Source organism: Chaetodon auriga, chromosome 24, assembly GCF_051107435.1.
Source record: "Chaetodon auriga isolate fChaAug3 chromosome 24, fChaAug3.hap1, whole genome shotgun sequence".
Lineage (NCBI taxonomy): Eukaryota > Metazoa > Chordata > Actinopteri > Chaetodontiformes > Chaetodontidae > Chaetodon > Chaetodon auriga.
In genome coordinates this window covers 2235851-2249495 of record NC_135097.1, presented here as the reverse complement: position 1 = coordinate 2249495, position 13645 = coordinate 2235851, and the positions used below count along the sequence as shown (strand labels likewise).

Below are 13645 nucleotides of genomic sequence, written 5' to 3'. Positions count from 1 at the left end.
AAGCACCAAGTGTTATATGTGGTTTGGTGTTTCTGTGACAGAACAGTTTGGCCTCTATAGTTAAATTCCTAGTTCAAGACAATTGTATGTGGGTGAATCTTAATCGAACTTTAGATCACATTAAAGCTTGACGTTCTGCAGAATCCTGGGCATGGTGGCTCTGAGTGACAGAGAGCTGTGGTGCCATGTTATCCTTCTAAAGGGAACTTCATTTTTGTACATTTTTATGGATGTCATATAAACATATTGAGTTGATTCTTTAGTTTTTATTGATTAACTGTTTGATATTAGAAGACTGACACAGTGGCGAGTCATAGCCTTCAAAACAAAGCTTTATTTACAATGGTTATACACACATTAAAAACAGTGTAACAAATCAGTGCATTTAACAATCCGCAGACATAAGACCACAACAACCAGAAAAGGTTTTAATGCAACAGCAGACAGCCAACGTCTGACTGGACTGAAGGACTAACGCTTTGTGTGACAGCTTAACATATGACTGAGTCGTCCAGTTTCCTTGAGGAAAGTCACAAACTGGAAGGTACCGTGACGTCAGTAATCAAAGTTTGAGTGAAACACTTTGTAAAAGCTGTGTGTCGCTGTATGAACACCTGAGTGACTTCTCCTCGTGTTTCAGTCAGATTCATTGGAAAACAATGAGAAAGTGTTTTTCCTGAGCTTTTCTCCTGAAGCTACATCAATGGTTTCACGTTCACCATGCATGATGTTTGCTGCCCCCTGTTGTAAGCTTCATGCCCCCTTTAATATTTGTGATAGTGCCGACGCTGCAGTTTGCATTGCTATCAAACGGCTCAGCAGGTTTAATGTGTTTGACTGTGTGTGACTCTGAAATGCAAACCTGAGCACAGAACCTCGTCTGGAGCAGGTCGGGTGTGCAGCAGAAGTTAGCAAGGAGATCTAGGCAGCTGAAAAGAGAGCCACCGTCTTGACAATGAGAACTTACTCTGGCTTCGTCGTACAGGTCCTGAACCAACTCTCTGGTGAGTCACAATCTCTAGAGGAAAAAGAACCACAATAGATTTTGGCAAAGAGGACCAGCACAGTTGCTGCTGTCACTCCCATTCCAGCATAGATGATGGGCCTTCCCAGATTCTCCGGTTCTTGTCTCATTCTTGGTCTCTCAGCCACTGCTGGGAAGAACATGAAATGAAGTGTGGGTGACTGAAGTGGAGACATTTTACTGAGACAGAGAACAAAACAAGCACTGCAGACTGATCAGAGAGAGGAAAGACTGAACATCATCCTGGAACCTGCAAACTATCAGCTTACCTGTGACATTGAGCTGACATGTGCCAGTGTCCATCCCATAGTCTGTGTTGACTTTACACAGGTAAAGGCCCGAGTCATCAGTCCTGAGTCCGGACACCAGAAGTCTGATTCGTCCGTCTTTGAGGGCGTCTTTGTCGCACTGGACTCGTCCTGCAAACTGTTTGTCCTGAGACTCCGGGACCTCAACGCTTTCATGTAGGTGATACAGAGCTGGGGCCTTACGCTCAGTTAACAGTAGACATAAGACAGAAAGGTATTTGAAGGAGCTGCCAGGTTTGGTGGTGAACCTCCATTCCAGTGTGATGTTCTGGTTCTCCTCGGCCTGGTAGGAGCTCTGTGTCACGCTCACTTCGAATGCTCCTGTTGAGGAGACGGAGAGGAGAAGTGAGGAGGAGACAGACCGACAGCTTTGACGTGTGAGCCTTTAAACTGCATCTCCAGCTGCTTCTGTGGACACTTTGGTGATGGTTTCAGTGCTGCAGCGGCTCAGCAACATCAACTGTTTGCTCAAACGCAGACAGGGATTGAATTCTTACTCGAACTGATTTATTAAATAACACTTTGCTCTTATTTCTCACACAGGATGAAGGCTGGAAAACAAACAAGTGGACACTAACCAGAGACGCAGCAGGTGGCGTTGATGAGCAGCAGGATGCTGCAGATTGTCTTCTTCCTGTGAGAGGAGGCGAGGAATCAAACAGGAAGTCACAGTTCAGCCCTCACAGACATCACAGTCTGTCTTTAGTCATGACAGTAACCATTTGTATTTGTTATCCTGACTGGACACCAGGCCTCGGTGCTGAAGACAAGGAGAAGTTTGTCTCTTCTGAAGACGTCTAACAGAGTAAGGAAACAGGTGCTGTGTTGGCTGAGTTGCATTGCTGCTGGGCAACAGCAGGACGTGGACAGTGGCTCAGTTTGTGTATGTGTGGTTCTACATATCAAACCGAGTACCATGTAGCTTCATCACAAAAACACTGAGCTTTAAATGACTTCAGTGTGATCAGTGTCCTCTGTTTGTCGGTTCAAGGCACTGTTCCTTCTGGATGTGCCGCCTTTGAGCGCCCTTCAAATACTGGTTGTCCTGGCGGTGCGGTGTCCTGACGGCAAGTACTGATCCCAGAAGTCAGCTGAGGTGTGATAAATACTGGATAAATAAAGACTGGCTTAATGCCCATGTCGTCACGACTGGCCTTCCATGTAAAGCTGGTCCTCTGGGGTCATTTACAACTTGAAACTGCATTTATCCCAACATGTAGGACTATTACAGCACAAGCAGCCTGTGTTCCCAAACCACAGCACTCACAGCTGCACTGAGCAAAGGGCTATTTTCTTCTCTAGGAGCCTCTTTTATTTCTTTTATGAACGAAGCAGATTCCTAAAACCTGTTCTGAGCTCGTACAATCCTTCAATGGGTTCATGTCTCTCTGCACACAAAGGACCGAGAGGACAGCTGCAGACAAAGACAACTGGCAGCATTCACGCAGAGGAAGGAGGGTGAAAAACAAGCTGTGCATCATAAATGTGCAGCTTTTTCTGCGATTTAAAGTTTTTTGGGTGGATCGGGTTTGAGGAGGATCTACGGATCATCTGATGAATCTCATGATTCATCAGATGATTCAGGTGATTCATCAGATGATCCGCTGCTGAATCGAGCAAGTTCCTCCAAAAACTGTTCTCATCTGGATCAAACGTGCAGTTACACATTTTGGTGACATTTTAACGTTTATTGTTGCAGAATTATGACAATCTGACCGGAAGTGGTTGCAGTTTCTGTTTCACATCACTAAATACTTGTTCATGATATTTCTGTGTTTAACGTCTTTGTTTCGGTCCATTTGGATCATTTATGGTCCAGTTTCATATAAAACAAAGAAATGATCCCTTTTGCTGCCCGACTGTATCCAATCCGGTCATTTCTATCAAGTTCTCTGTAACAGACGGCAGATCGGTTTTTGATCTTTTTGATCATCTCATCGATCCACAGCTTCACGATCTTTACATCAGGACTCATGATGATTGACAGTCAGTCGACCACATACCTGAAGAACCGTTTGTCTCCATTCCCCCCGGGAAAGCTGACAGCTGCGGACATTTCCCAGATGTTCACCATGACGCCCTGCACGTCGCTCTGCACGTCGCTCCTCTGCAGCCGTTGTTCGGGTCGCGCCTAAGAGCTGAAGTGAGACCGCTTCGGCGCTGCTCGTCCGTTGAGTCACCTCCCTCAAGCTCCGGGCTCCGACAAAAGGAGGCGCCACACCTCCTGAAAGATCGTTGGATAAATGTTGTGTAGATGATGACAACAGATAAGCTAAAAAAAAAACAAAAAAACAAAAAAAAAACATCCCAAATATTCCAGATACAAACAGGCTGAATTCAACAATAAGAAACTTTATTTGTGGAATAACAAGAAATGCAGAGAACAAATGAATCTCTCACCAAGAATTCACATGAAAACACCGAGGAACGAAGAACACGAGACAAAGTTCAGACAAACGAGGAGCTCCTCCTAAACCAGCAGGAGGAGGAGGAGGAGGAGGAGGAGGTCCTCTGAGATCAAGATCAATATCCCTTTATTTGTCCCGCGAGGGGAAATTCCTGAGCAATATGAATTCAGCACGAGCTCCTCCTCCTCCTCCTCCTCTGCCTCTTCCTCCTGCTGCTCGTGTGTCAGCAGCTGAGCTGAGCTCCTCCTCAGCCCCTCCAGCTGTCCGCTGACTAACTCAAACTCTTGTGTTAGAAAGCTTGGCCACGCCCCCTGCAGGTGACCGCAGCACCTGTCTTTGATGACTGTTCCTTAGAGCCTGTAACGTATTTTTTAAGGACATGCTGTATCTTAAAGTTGTGGTTTTAACATTTAATGTGCTGCAGCTCGATGACAGAGCAGCTGTGGACGGAGGGATCTGTCCTCTGGAGCCGGATTCTTTGTCCAGATTTGCCGTCTGTGGAGGTCCCTGCCCTCCGTTTTATCTTTTATCTTAAGTCTTGTTAGCAGCCCAGTTTGACCAGTTCAGGGTTTGTTTCATCCAGCTTTGAGCCTGAGTGTCCTACACGCGCTCCGTGTTTCAGATGAATCATGTCCTGTCGCACATTCAGGAATCAGCTCTCGTCTTTGTGTTGATCCTGGAGGAGAAGGGATCCTGGTGAATACATGAATGAAGTGATGGATCCTGAAACTTGTGTTTGTTTGAAGTTTGAAGACGTCACATTCACCTTTTTCATGAGCCTGAAAGCCCTGATTAACAGGAAAGTTCACACTGATGTTTAAAATAAAGTCGAGCAGGTTAAACCTGTCGTTTCCAGAGAGCAGCTGACAGAAGACACACGTGCACAAACACGTTAACAGGTCGAGCTTTAATCTGACCTGATGACACGCGGACACTCGAACACGGACCTGCACGTCAGAGCTCGAGCCTGCCGTTTGTCCTCTGCGGTCCGGGTCCGGGTTCTGGTTCTGGTCCTCCGTCTTGCAGCACTGGTGGACTTCGGGGTCCTGGACTGACTCCAGGACGTGCTGACATGCCGGAGCTCCGCCGGGGTCTCACTGGTAGGTCCGCGTCAGGACACGCCCACTACATGACACAGCACCTAATCTGACCTGGGACCTCTGACCTCTGACCTCAGCGTCGGGGTCTGTACAATTTTTAGGTCGGATGTAGCTCTCTAGTAGCTCTCTGGGGGGGAAAAAAAAAATAATATATATATATATATATATATATATAACTTTATGACTCACTCAACACTGAACCAGAAAAAGGTCAAAAAAAGAGAAACATCCATTTGATTTTAAGCTTTAACAAAATAAAGCAAACTGATGAAAGTGAAATGTATTTTTTATTCATTTCTTTTGCTTTTTTAGAAAAGTAAAAACAAATGCTGAAATTGCGACAAATGGAAATAAAGCATTTAAACTTCTATTATACACAGAGACGTTCATAACCTCACAAATCCTGATTCAAAATGTCTGTGAAAATGTGTACCTGTGGCTTCTTTTGTGCAGTTAAAACTTTCATTTTGTCGCGGTCACACCACAGAAATACAGGAGACAGACCTTTAATAGGTTGAAGCAACATATTTTTTGTAGTTTGAGGAAGTAGAAATGACATTAGTTTGAAATGATGCAGTTTGACGAGACCAAACACAAAGTGCTGGTCTCACACAACTGACACTTTTCACAACGTCACACTCGTGAAAAACTCATTTCTGAATAATAATGTTGATGAAAACAGGACTCAGACAAGGAAAAGCAGCAGTTAAAGACCAATAAAACAACGAACGATCATTCATTTACAGAGGCTTATGCTAGTGCTAGTACTTAGCTTAGCTAGCTGTGGAGCTGTGGGAGGCAACATTTACGGTGAAGCTACGCTGAGTGACGCTGCGTGCGGGAAAAGGGATCTTTTTGATTTTGGTCAAATCAACCTAAACACTGTGCATTAGTAAGCTGAAAAAAGATTAAATCCAGAGCTCAGAATCCTTTGATCTGGACTGATTAATGTGGTCTTGACGACTGGTTGCATTCAATCATTTATCACTAAACACCAGCGGCGTAATGAGCATCAGGTCGGGTCATTCAAATCAGATGTGAGAGCGTTTTAAAATGGACACTATTGATGCTGCAGTGCTTCAGTAAAAGGCAACATGTCTTCAGAAATCCACACCTGCAGGCTGAAACCGCCGAGCCATGCGATGCTCTGACGGGCTGTGTGATCTGTAGCTGTACTCTGGGTTGGTGACTCCACATTTCAGCAAAAAGTTTGCTCCATAAATTCATGAGAATGCACAGAAATGAACAGTTTTCTGAGGGAAGATCCCCAGATACCCTGGTTAGGTTTGGCCTCCCGAGCTTGTTGCAGGCAGACCGCAAATTAAAGACCAAACTCTTCGCTGATCTTTTAAAAGACAGTCGTTGCCTCCGCGTTGAGCCATCATCAGTGGAGGTGCTAAGAGGAGGAGGAGGAGGAGAAGGAGAACGGAGAGAAGGGGAGGACGGAAGAAGGAGCTTCAGGAGAGGTGAGGAGCTGATCGCCCCACGCCGGCTCATCGAGGTTTATCTCAACGAACGGATCACTGAGGCAAACCGCTAAGAAAAGGAGACACGAGGACACGAGTATGAAGGGTTTAGATTTTGCGCCATTTTCCTAAAATATTTATTCAGAGATGTGAAGTGAAATCCACTTTCCTACTGTACACACATTTTCTCTACTAAAACCAAGGTGATTCTTAATGTGATGTGATGGCTGATGAGATAATATGACACAAGGTTCCCCTGCTTCCAGTCCGTGTGCTAAGCTAAGCTAACACACTTTATAAGATCACAAAACAACTAAGAGCACAATTGTTAAAGTACCTGAATGACTAACTTGTGTGCCCTCAGATGAAAGAAAACAGCAGTAAGAGAAATGAAGGAAGGTGGATGTTAGCTTACAAGCTAGCAGCTGTGTTTTGGTCTTGCTGTGTCTATAAACGCTGAACGAATTTCAGTAATACTAGCCAGCTTTGGCTGCTATCAGTCAGCTGGATGAACACCGCTGTGTGGCGTCAGCCAAAGCTGACTGTTTGTGTTTGGTGTTTGTGTCTTACATGGATGGTTGTTGTTTTCGTTCTGCTGGTCCTCCCCAGTAGCATCGAAGAACACGTCAGCACTCAATGGACTGGATGTCTTGTCAGCTGGGTCGTCGCCCGGTGAGGGGCTGGTGTTACTGGTGAGCGAGGGCTCTGTACCGTTTGCCGCTGGCTGTTCCTGTGGAGCTGGATGGAGGTGAAACAGAATCGAAGGAAACGTGTGTGAGCGGGACGATGTTGCATTCATGTTGTATGGACAGAAAAACTCTTGAATGCATGCCGAAGTGATCCCAGTTCTCTGAGGAAGTCAGGACATCATTATTATCTGCTTTCACACAACTTTGTCAGAATTTTCTACAAGAGGAACCTTTTTCCATTTTTGACCTCTAACCTCGACACAGTCCCTGTGACCAAGGTCAAACTTCTTAAAGGGGAGTAAAATAACATACAGCAAACAGTAACCGAAGGAGCTTTTGTACAGTAAGTTCTATCTAAAGAAACCTCTTGGTTCCAGATTCCTCGTGGCCTTCACCACCTGGATTTCTGTCAAAGGAGTTTTTAATGTTACTGACACCGACATATGACACGTGACGTTGTACCGTTCTCGCCATTGGAGCCCTTTTCCTCTGACTGCAGTGTTGTGCCATTGGCTACTGGAGGAGGTGAAAGGTCATCTGTTGGCAGGTGGTCTTTAGGAGGTGGTTGATCTGAGATAAAACACACAAACCAAAGCACACACATCATGTTGTGCTCATGTGCAGTCGTGTAGGTAGTTAATTACAGTAGTTTAATGTAACCACACACACACACACACACACACACACACACACACACACACACACACACACACCTAGGTCATCCAGGTAGACCTGTTCAAAGGTGCCGATGGGTTCGTTGAGGTGGTTTACAGGAACCGGACGATGGAGGTCAAACGAGTACGTCTGAACAAACAAACAAACAAACAATCAAGTCAGCAACAACAAAATCACATTGTTAGAGATTTAGCCTGAAATGTGACATGACAGTGAGTGAAAAAGGTGTATTAAAGGAAAACCATCAAGAAGATCTTAATCTCTCACCCTGGCGGCTCTGCGGAGGAAGTAGAGGATGACACACAGAACAATGATGACCAGAACGATCAACACCAGGAACAAATAGCCTGGAGACAGAGACACAGCCGTTCATGAGCAGTGGACGCAGCACCGGGGGCTCGTTTGTGCCACTTGTATGATCAATTAATTCATTATCAGGGAAGTATAGATTTCAGAGGGTAAGAAGTGCAAACAAACAAAAATCAGTTGATACAAATCATGTTCGGTTACTATGTGGTGACTTTCATTAAAAGTGACATTATGGAATAATGGTGTATATTATGAAATAAACAGACAGAGTTTTAATAATGAAATGAATGACTGAATAGTTTACTGGTTGAGTTAAAAGTTTTGAGTTATTCATAATGTTTCATAAGTTTTGTATTTAACACTGTCGGGCTCCATGTGGAAGGTCATCGCATAATGATAATTAATTCTAATTAAATCTATTATACAGGAGCCAAATGTGTTTTACAGCTTTAAAAACTGTCATGTAAAATTAGAATAAGTCAGTCTGAAAGGCGTCTCAGCAGGTGAAGGGCAGAAAAATGAAGAGAATGAATGGCAGAAAAGAAAAGAAGATGCTGGTTTGACCTGATAAATGACAATAAAGATAAAACTTCCTCACCCCAGGACGACTCCGAGACTTCATTTTCCACTGAAAGACACAGACAGCTGGTTAGCGTTCAGAGATCTGAGGTTCACCAATTCATTTCAAATAAATACAGTGTTCATTGATGGGGGCGTCTTTTCTGCCCCCTAGTGGAGAGCAGAGGCAGGAGACATGAACAGACTGAGGTGTCGAACACCAAAAGGTGCAAACCCTCGTCAGTTTAAAGACCACAACTGAGCAGACACAGTGGCTGACTGGATATTTCTGGGTGTCCAAGTGGTTGAGACACATAATCACAATGTCTCTGATTGATTCTGGCCGGGGACATTTGTGGCATCTCCGTGTTTCCTGTCGCTGTTCTCACCTTTTCTATCCAATAAAGGGCAACGCACCGTGACTGCTCAACGCTAACCTAAACCTAATTCTAACCTGAGCCTTAAAACCAAGTCTGAACCTTCAAACAGCCCTTCGAAGCTGCCATGTATGGCAAGGAAAGGCAGCAAGCTGAGCGTTTGACAGGTTGAGTGTGTTAGAGTGTGTGTGTGTGTGTGTGTGTGTGTGCGTGTGTGTGTGTGTGCGTGTGTGTGTGCGTGTGTGTGTGTGTGTGTGTGTGTGTGTGTGTGTGAGAGAGAGGCAGCTGGCTAACAGTTACAGACAATATGAGCGTGTGATGGTTGTGGTTTCACACACAGGAAGACACACTGAGACGCTCTCTGACATGCCTGTCTCTTATTGACGTACCTGGCTCTGATGGGGTACTTGCTGTTGCCGTAGAAACCTCAGTCATCACGCCAACTTTTCCATCCTCCGTCTTGCTCACTGGCACGGCGGCCATGGCTGTTGTGCTGCCATTGACTTCCTTTGTTTTGTTAACAGTGTTCATATGGGCGTTATGAACGTCAGCGACTGTAATGGGTGTTGTTTCTTGAATCTGTGGAGGACATCAGAGGGACGTCACAGTTTGGATTTGAAAGCTTGACGTCATCTGTTCCAGTTGTACTGTTCGTAGGTTTGTAAACATCTTAATGTGTTCCTAAAGCTGTCAGAGGGATGTAATGAAGGGAAAAGCTGACAGTTCCCTGTGAAATGTAGAGGAGTTAAACTATAAAGTGACTATAAAGCTTTGATGTGTCCTAATCTCAGCCTGCTTCACAGCCCAGTTTATGTAGCTGGTTTCATTGGTGGATGCTAACGAGCTCCAGGTACAGCTCAAAGATAATTGGCTCGGCTCGGCGGCAGCTGTTACCGTTGAGGTTGTTGGAAGCAGATCTGTCTTCGCTGGTGTTGGACTCTGAGGAGAAAGTGAAGCTGTGAGGCGACGTGCTTCATTTTCAGTTTCATCTGGAGACAGCGGGGTGTTCACCGAGGGGAGGGGGGGGTCTGTGTCAGACATGGAGACAAACGTGAATCAGCTAAAGACATTTAGGTGATCTGCCCTCGCAGGACAGATGCAGGATGTGGGCACTGTCACCACAAACAGTCACAGTCCAACGAGTTCACACAACACAGCACATCGAAACACGTCCAGCCATCATGTGACAGCACAGAACATCGTACGTACACAGGGCGGGACATGCAGGACAGTGTGTCCCTCGACAGGAAGGACAGCATGAGGGGAGGACAGGACAAAACAGTAGAAGACAAGACAGGACAAGACACGAGACAACAATGTATGACAGAACAGTTGAGGACAGTATAGAGGAGTACAGTTTGAGACAGTGCCACGCAGTACCGTTCAGGATAGCACAGTACAATTAGACAATACTGCCAATTCAGGACAAGACAGGACAGCACAGGACAGTGGGGGACAGCAGTGGTTCCCAAAGTGGCTCAAGAACAAGACAAAGTTTCCTTCAGATTTGTTCATTTTACGTAAAGATGTATCAAATAAAAACGAGGAACTTCATTAACTGGAGTTATATTTGGATGTAAAAACCAGCAAAATGGACGAAAATAAGCTCGAGCCATCAAAAGTGTCACATTCTGGTCGGTCAGCGTGTTATTTCTGGTTTGGTAGACGTTCATAGAGTCTGGGAACCACTGCAGAACAGTTCAGTCCACGAAGGACACAAAGCAGCCTGATCCACAGTCAGTCACTCGTTAGTCAAGTCCGTCGTCACGTACCCGTCTTCTCCTTATGATCCTCGTCATGAGACACAGCAGCCGTTCCATTTTGTCCTCTGGAGACAGAGGACACCGCTAGAACTGAGACAGAAAGACAAAGAAGTTATCACACTTGGTGCAAGAAGCACTCAGATCTTTGCTTCGATAAAAGTCGCCAAACCACTAAAGTGCATTAAAACTTTTAGCAGAAGGACAAAAGTATTCGCACTGTAATATACTTCAAGTAGAAAAAGTACTAATTACTTTAATTAATTTATGTTTTCATCACTTTAATGTTGCAGCTGGTAAAGATAACCGACAGTAATACATCAATGTAACAAGTAACTGAAGGTATTTAACGATGTGGAAGTATAAAGTATCTCAAGTACTCTCAAGTGCAGTTAGCTCGAACTCGTGCAGTACTTGGGTACATGTACTCAGTGACTTCCCAGCACTGCGCTCACCTGCACCTGTGTCCGCGCTGACGTCGCAGCTTTACTTCAGCTGCTGCAACAACTTTTCATACGTGTGAAAAAGACGAACGCTGGTGCGACGATGTGAGCGGACGAAGAGCAGCAGGGCAGAAGATCACGCAGGAGCACATTAATCACGTTTACACGCGTATTCCATCGACTGTGACCTCCGACCTCTGACCTCTCCAATGTTGGACCGAAGCTTTATCCTCTGTGAACTTTTTTATATTCTCATGCTCCATATTGTCTATAAATGTTCACCAGAGAGTGAAAACCTCAACATTTAAACATCTGTGATGAGGAGAAATGAATGGAAGAATGTGTATCAAGACATGTTGGAGAAAATCAGTGCATTTGGCAAAACGTGCATGATTTTGACATTAAGGTAGAATAACTGAGTCCCACACGGAGGAAACAAACCGTGAGGTGACGGTGAAAACAAATTTCAAATGAAAGCAGTTAATTCCTTGAAAATGTGTCACTTTTTTCCTCTAATTTCCTGATGATTCAACTTTGGTCTCAGTAGTTCTTCACCTGTGCTGCAGCATTTGTGCTCCTTATCACTTCCTGCCTGCAGCAGAGGTTCCTGAGTCCTTGAATGTGTCATAACTTCATTCAAGTGTAGATTTAACACTGAATCAAGGCCTTAAGCGCTTTGTTTAACAAACGTTCTGCTGTGGAAGCAGCCGAATTCGAGGTTTGACAGATGTTCTTGAATCTGGCGGATCAGGAGAGAAACCACGAGGCTTCTGCAGATTGAGCCGCCGCAGGACGACCTGAAGTCGAGCCTGGAGAGTTTTGAACGTGGTCTTGTGAGGGAGCGCGGGAGCCCTGATCCGCTGACAGATCGCCTTCTGTTTCTGCTTTCTTACTCGTCACTCGTTGAAGTTTTTCTACGATCGCTGTGGAAACAACGCGAGCGAGCAGGAGTAAGTGTTGAATCTGAGGACGAACTCACCGAGGAAGCAGAGGCGACTCCACGACTTCATCACGACGAATTCACTTGTCTCTCTGTGTCTTTAAAGATGGTGGACGGTCATCGGCGAGGCTGTAGTTTCCTTTGATTTTCTTTATTTTGTTCCGTTTTCCACGACCCCCTTCCTCTACCTCCTCTCTCACTTCTTCTCTACGAGCCTTTTGCTTTGTGCTCTCTCTCTTCCTCTCTCGGCTCTCTCGACCTCTCCTCCCCCTCTCTCTCTTCCTATCTGTGTAGCTCTCTCTCTCTCTCTCTCTCTCTCTCTCTCTCTCACTGTGTCTCTCTACCTCTCTCTCATTCTACCTCCTACTCCCCTTTTCCTCTCCTCCATCTTTGTTTTACTTTCTTTGTTCTGTGGCCAAAAGTATGTGGACAGAGAGCAGTACATCCCTTCATTCCTGTCAGGTGAAATTGTACTGCTCCATCCATCCATCCGTCCATCCGTCCATCCATCCATCCATCCATCCATCCATCCATCCATCCATCCATCAATCCATCAATCCATCCATCCATCCGTCCATCCATCCATCCATCCATTTTCTCCTGCTTACCTTGCAGTGGCATCAGGCTAAGCAACACGACAGTGTGCACGAAGCAGCTCCATGCAGACGTGTTTTTCCCAGTTTGCTGTGGGTCAGCTGACTGGCCTGGATTCAACCCCATCCAACACCTTTGAGATGATGGACGCAGACTTTGAGCCTGATCTCATCACCCAGCATCAGCTGAGCTTCGCTGGCTGAATGGGAGCACATCCCTGCAGCAGGTTCAACATCTGGATGAAAGCCTGCAGCTGGTGTCCACATACCTCAGTATTTTGGCCATGTATGTGTTCACTTTTGTCCTTGTCTTTGTCTTTCCTTTGGCTCTTTCTCTTTCTGGTACTTTCCCTTTCTGCCTACAGATCTTTCTTCTCTACCTTAACCTTCTCCTCTCCCCCCCTATTTCTCAACATCTTGACCCACCCTTTCTTTCTGTCTCTCTCTCTCTGCGACGCTCTCTATGTCTCTCTACCCTCTCAATCTCTCTCAGTATCCGCCAGCATTCAGGAACTGAGTCATCGACCGCAGCAGTAGCTCCAGATCGACACAGGATGCTAGCTCAGTTTTTGGCTTCTTACCTCGGTAACACATTGGTACCATAAGACCTGTTAAGTACTACTTCTCACACTCACTGTCATGTTTGGAGACGCAACTTAAAGGACAGACGATCTATAATGGCAAAATGAAGCCCCTAAAGCTTAATGATAAAACCAGAGAACGACAGACTCATTCTGAAAGCAGCTGAAAACCAGCCTTTGGTGGTTAACTGTGTTTAGATTCGAAGATTTTACTGATTCAGATCAGCTGATTCAGATCAGCAGAAGACTAAAACTTCTTGGTTGTGTGTATTAAAAAAACCTCTCCATTCACTCTATGCATTACCTCGTAGCACCTATGTCCAATTGGACCAGATATTTGCATTAGGGCGCTTACTCTTGTTGTCCTCTCCCGTCCTGAACTTTGCTTGTGATGCATGAAAATCTCATATGTAC

At 45.3% G+C, this 13645-nt stretch overlaps 2 protein-coding genes across 3 annotated transcripts; both read right to left on the bottom strand.

The window, feature by feature from the left end:
• Positions 1 to 315: 315 nt before the first annotated feature.
• LOC143317071 (CD276 antigen-like) lies at positions 316 to 3827 on the bottom strand. 2 transcript variants are annotated; one of them, XM_076725011.1, is made up of 5 exons: positions 3733 to 3827; positions 3336 to 3556; positions 1911 to 1966; positions 1294 to 1653; positions 316 to 1154 (listed from the first exon to the last, which is right to left on the bottom strand). In XM_076725011.1, exons 2-5 carry the CDS (start codon positions 3404 to 3406, stop codon positions 964 to 966), a joined length of 678 nt encoding a protein of 225 aa, XP_076581126.1. In that variant the 5' UTR covers positions 3407 to 3556; positions 3733 to 3827; the 3' UTR covers positions 316 to 963. The 2 variants fall into 2 exon arrangements, with proteins under 2 accessions (XP_076581126.1, XP_076581127.1); XM_076725012.1 differs by having other exon boundaries at positions 364 to 1151.
• Positions 3828 to 5082: 1255 nt separating this feature from the next.
• On the bottom strand, positions 5083 to 12381 carry LOC143317060 (uncharacterized). The gene is made up of 10 exons (XM_076724996.1): positions 12097 to 12381; positions 10687 to 10767; positions 9809 to 9942; positions 9304 to 9493; positions 8578 to 8607; positions 7938 to 8017; positions 7709 to 7799; positions 7458 to 7565; positions 6877 to 7044; positions 5083 to 6376 (listed from the first exon to the last, which is right to left on the bottom strand). Exons 1-10 carry the CDS (start codon positions 12125 to 12127, stop codon positions 6237 to 6239), a joined length of 1053 nt encoding a protein of 350 aa, XP_076581111.1. The 5' UTR covers positions 12128 to 12381; the 3' UTR covers positions 5083 to 6236.
• Between the last annotated feature and the right edge of the window lie 1264 nt (positions 12382 to 13645).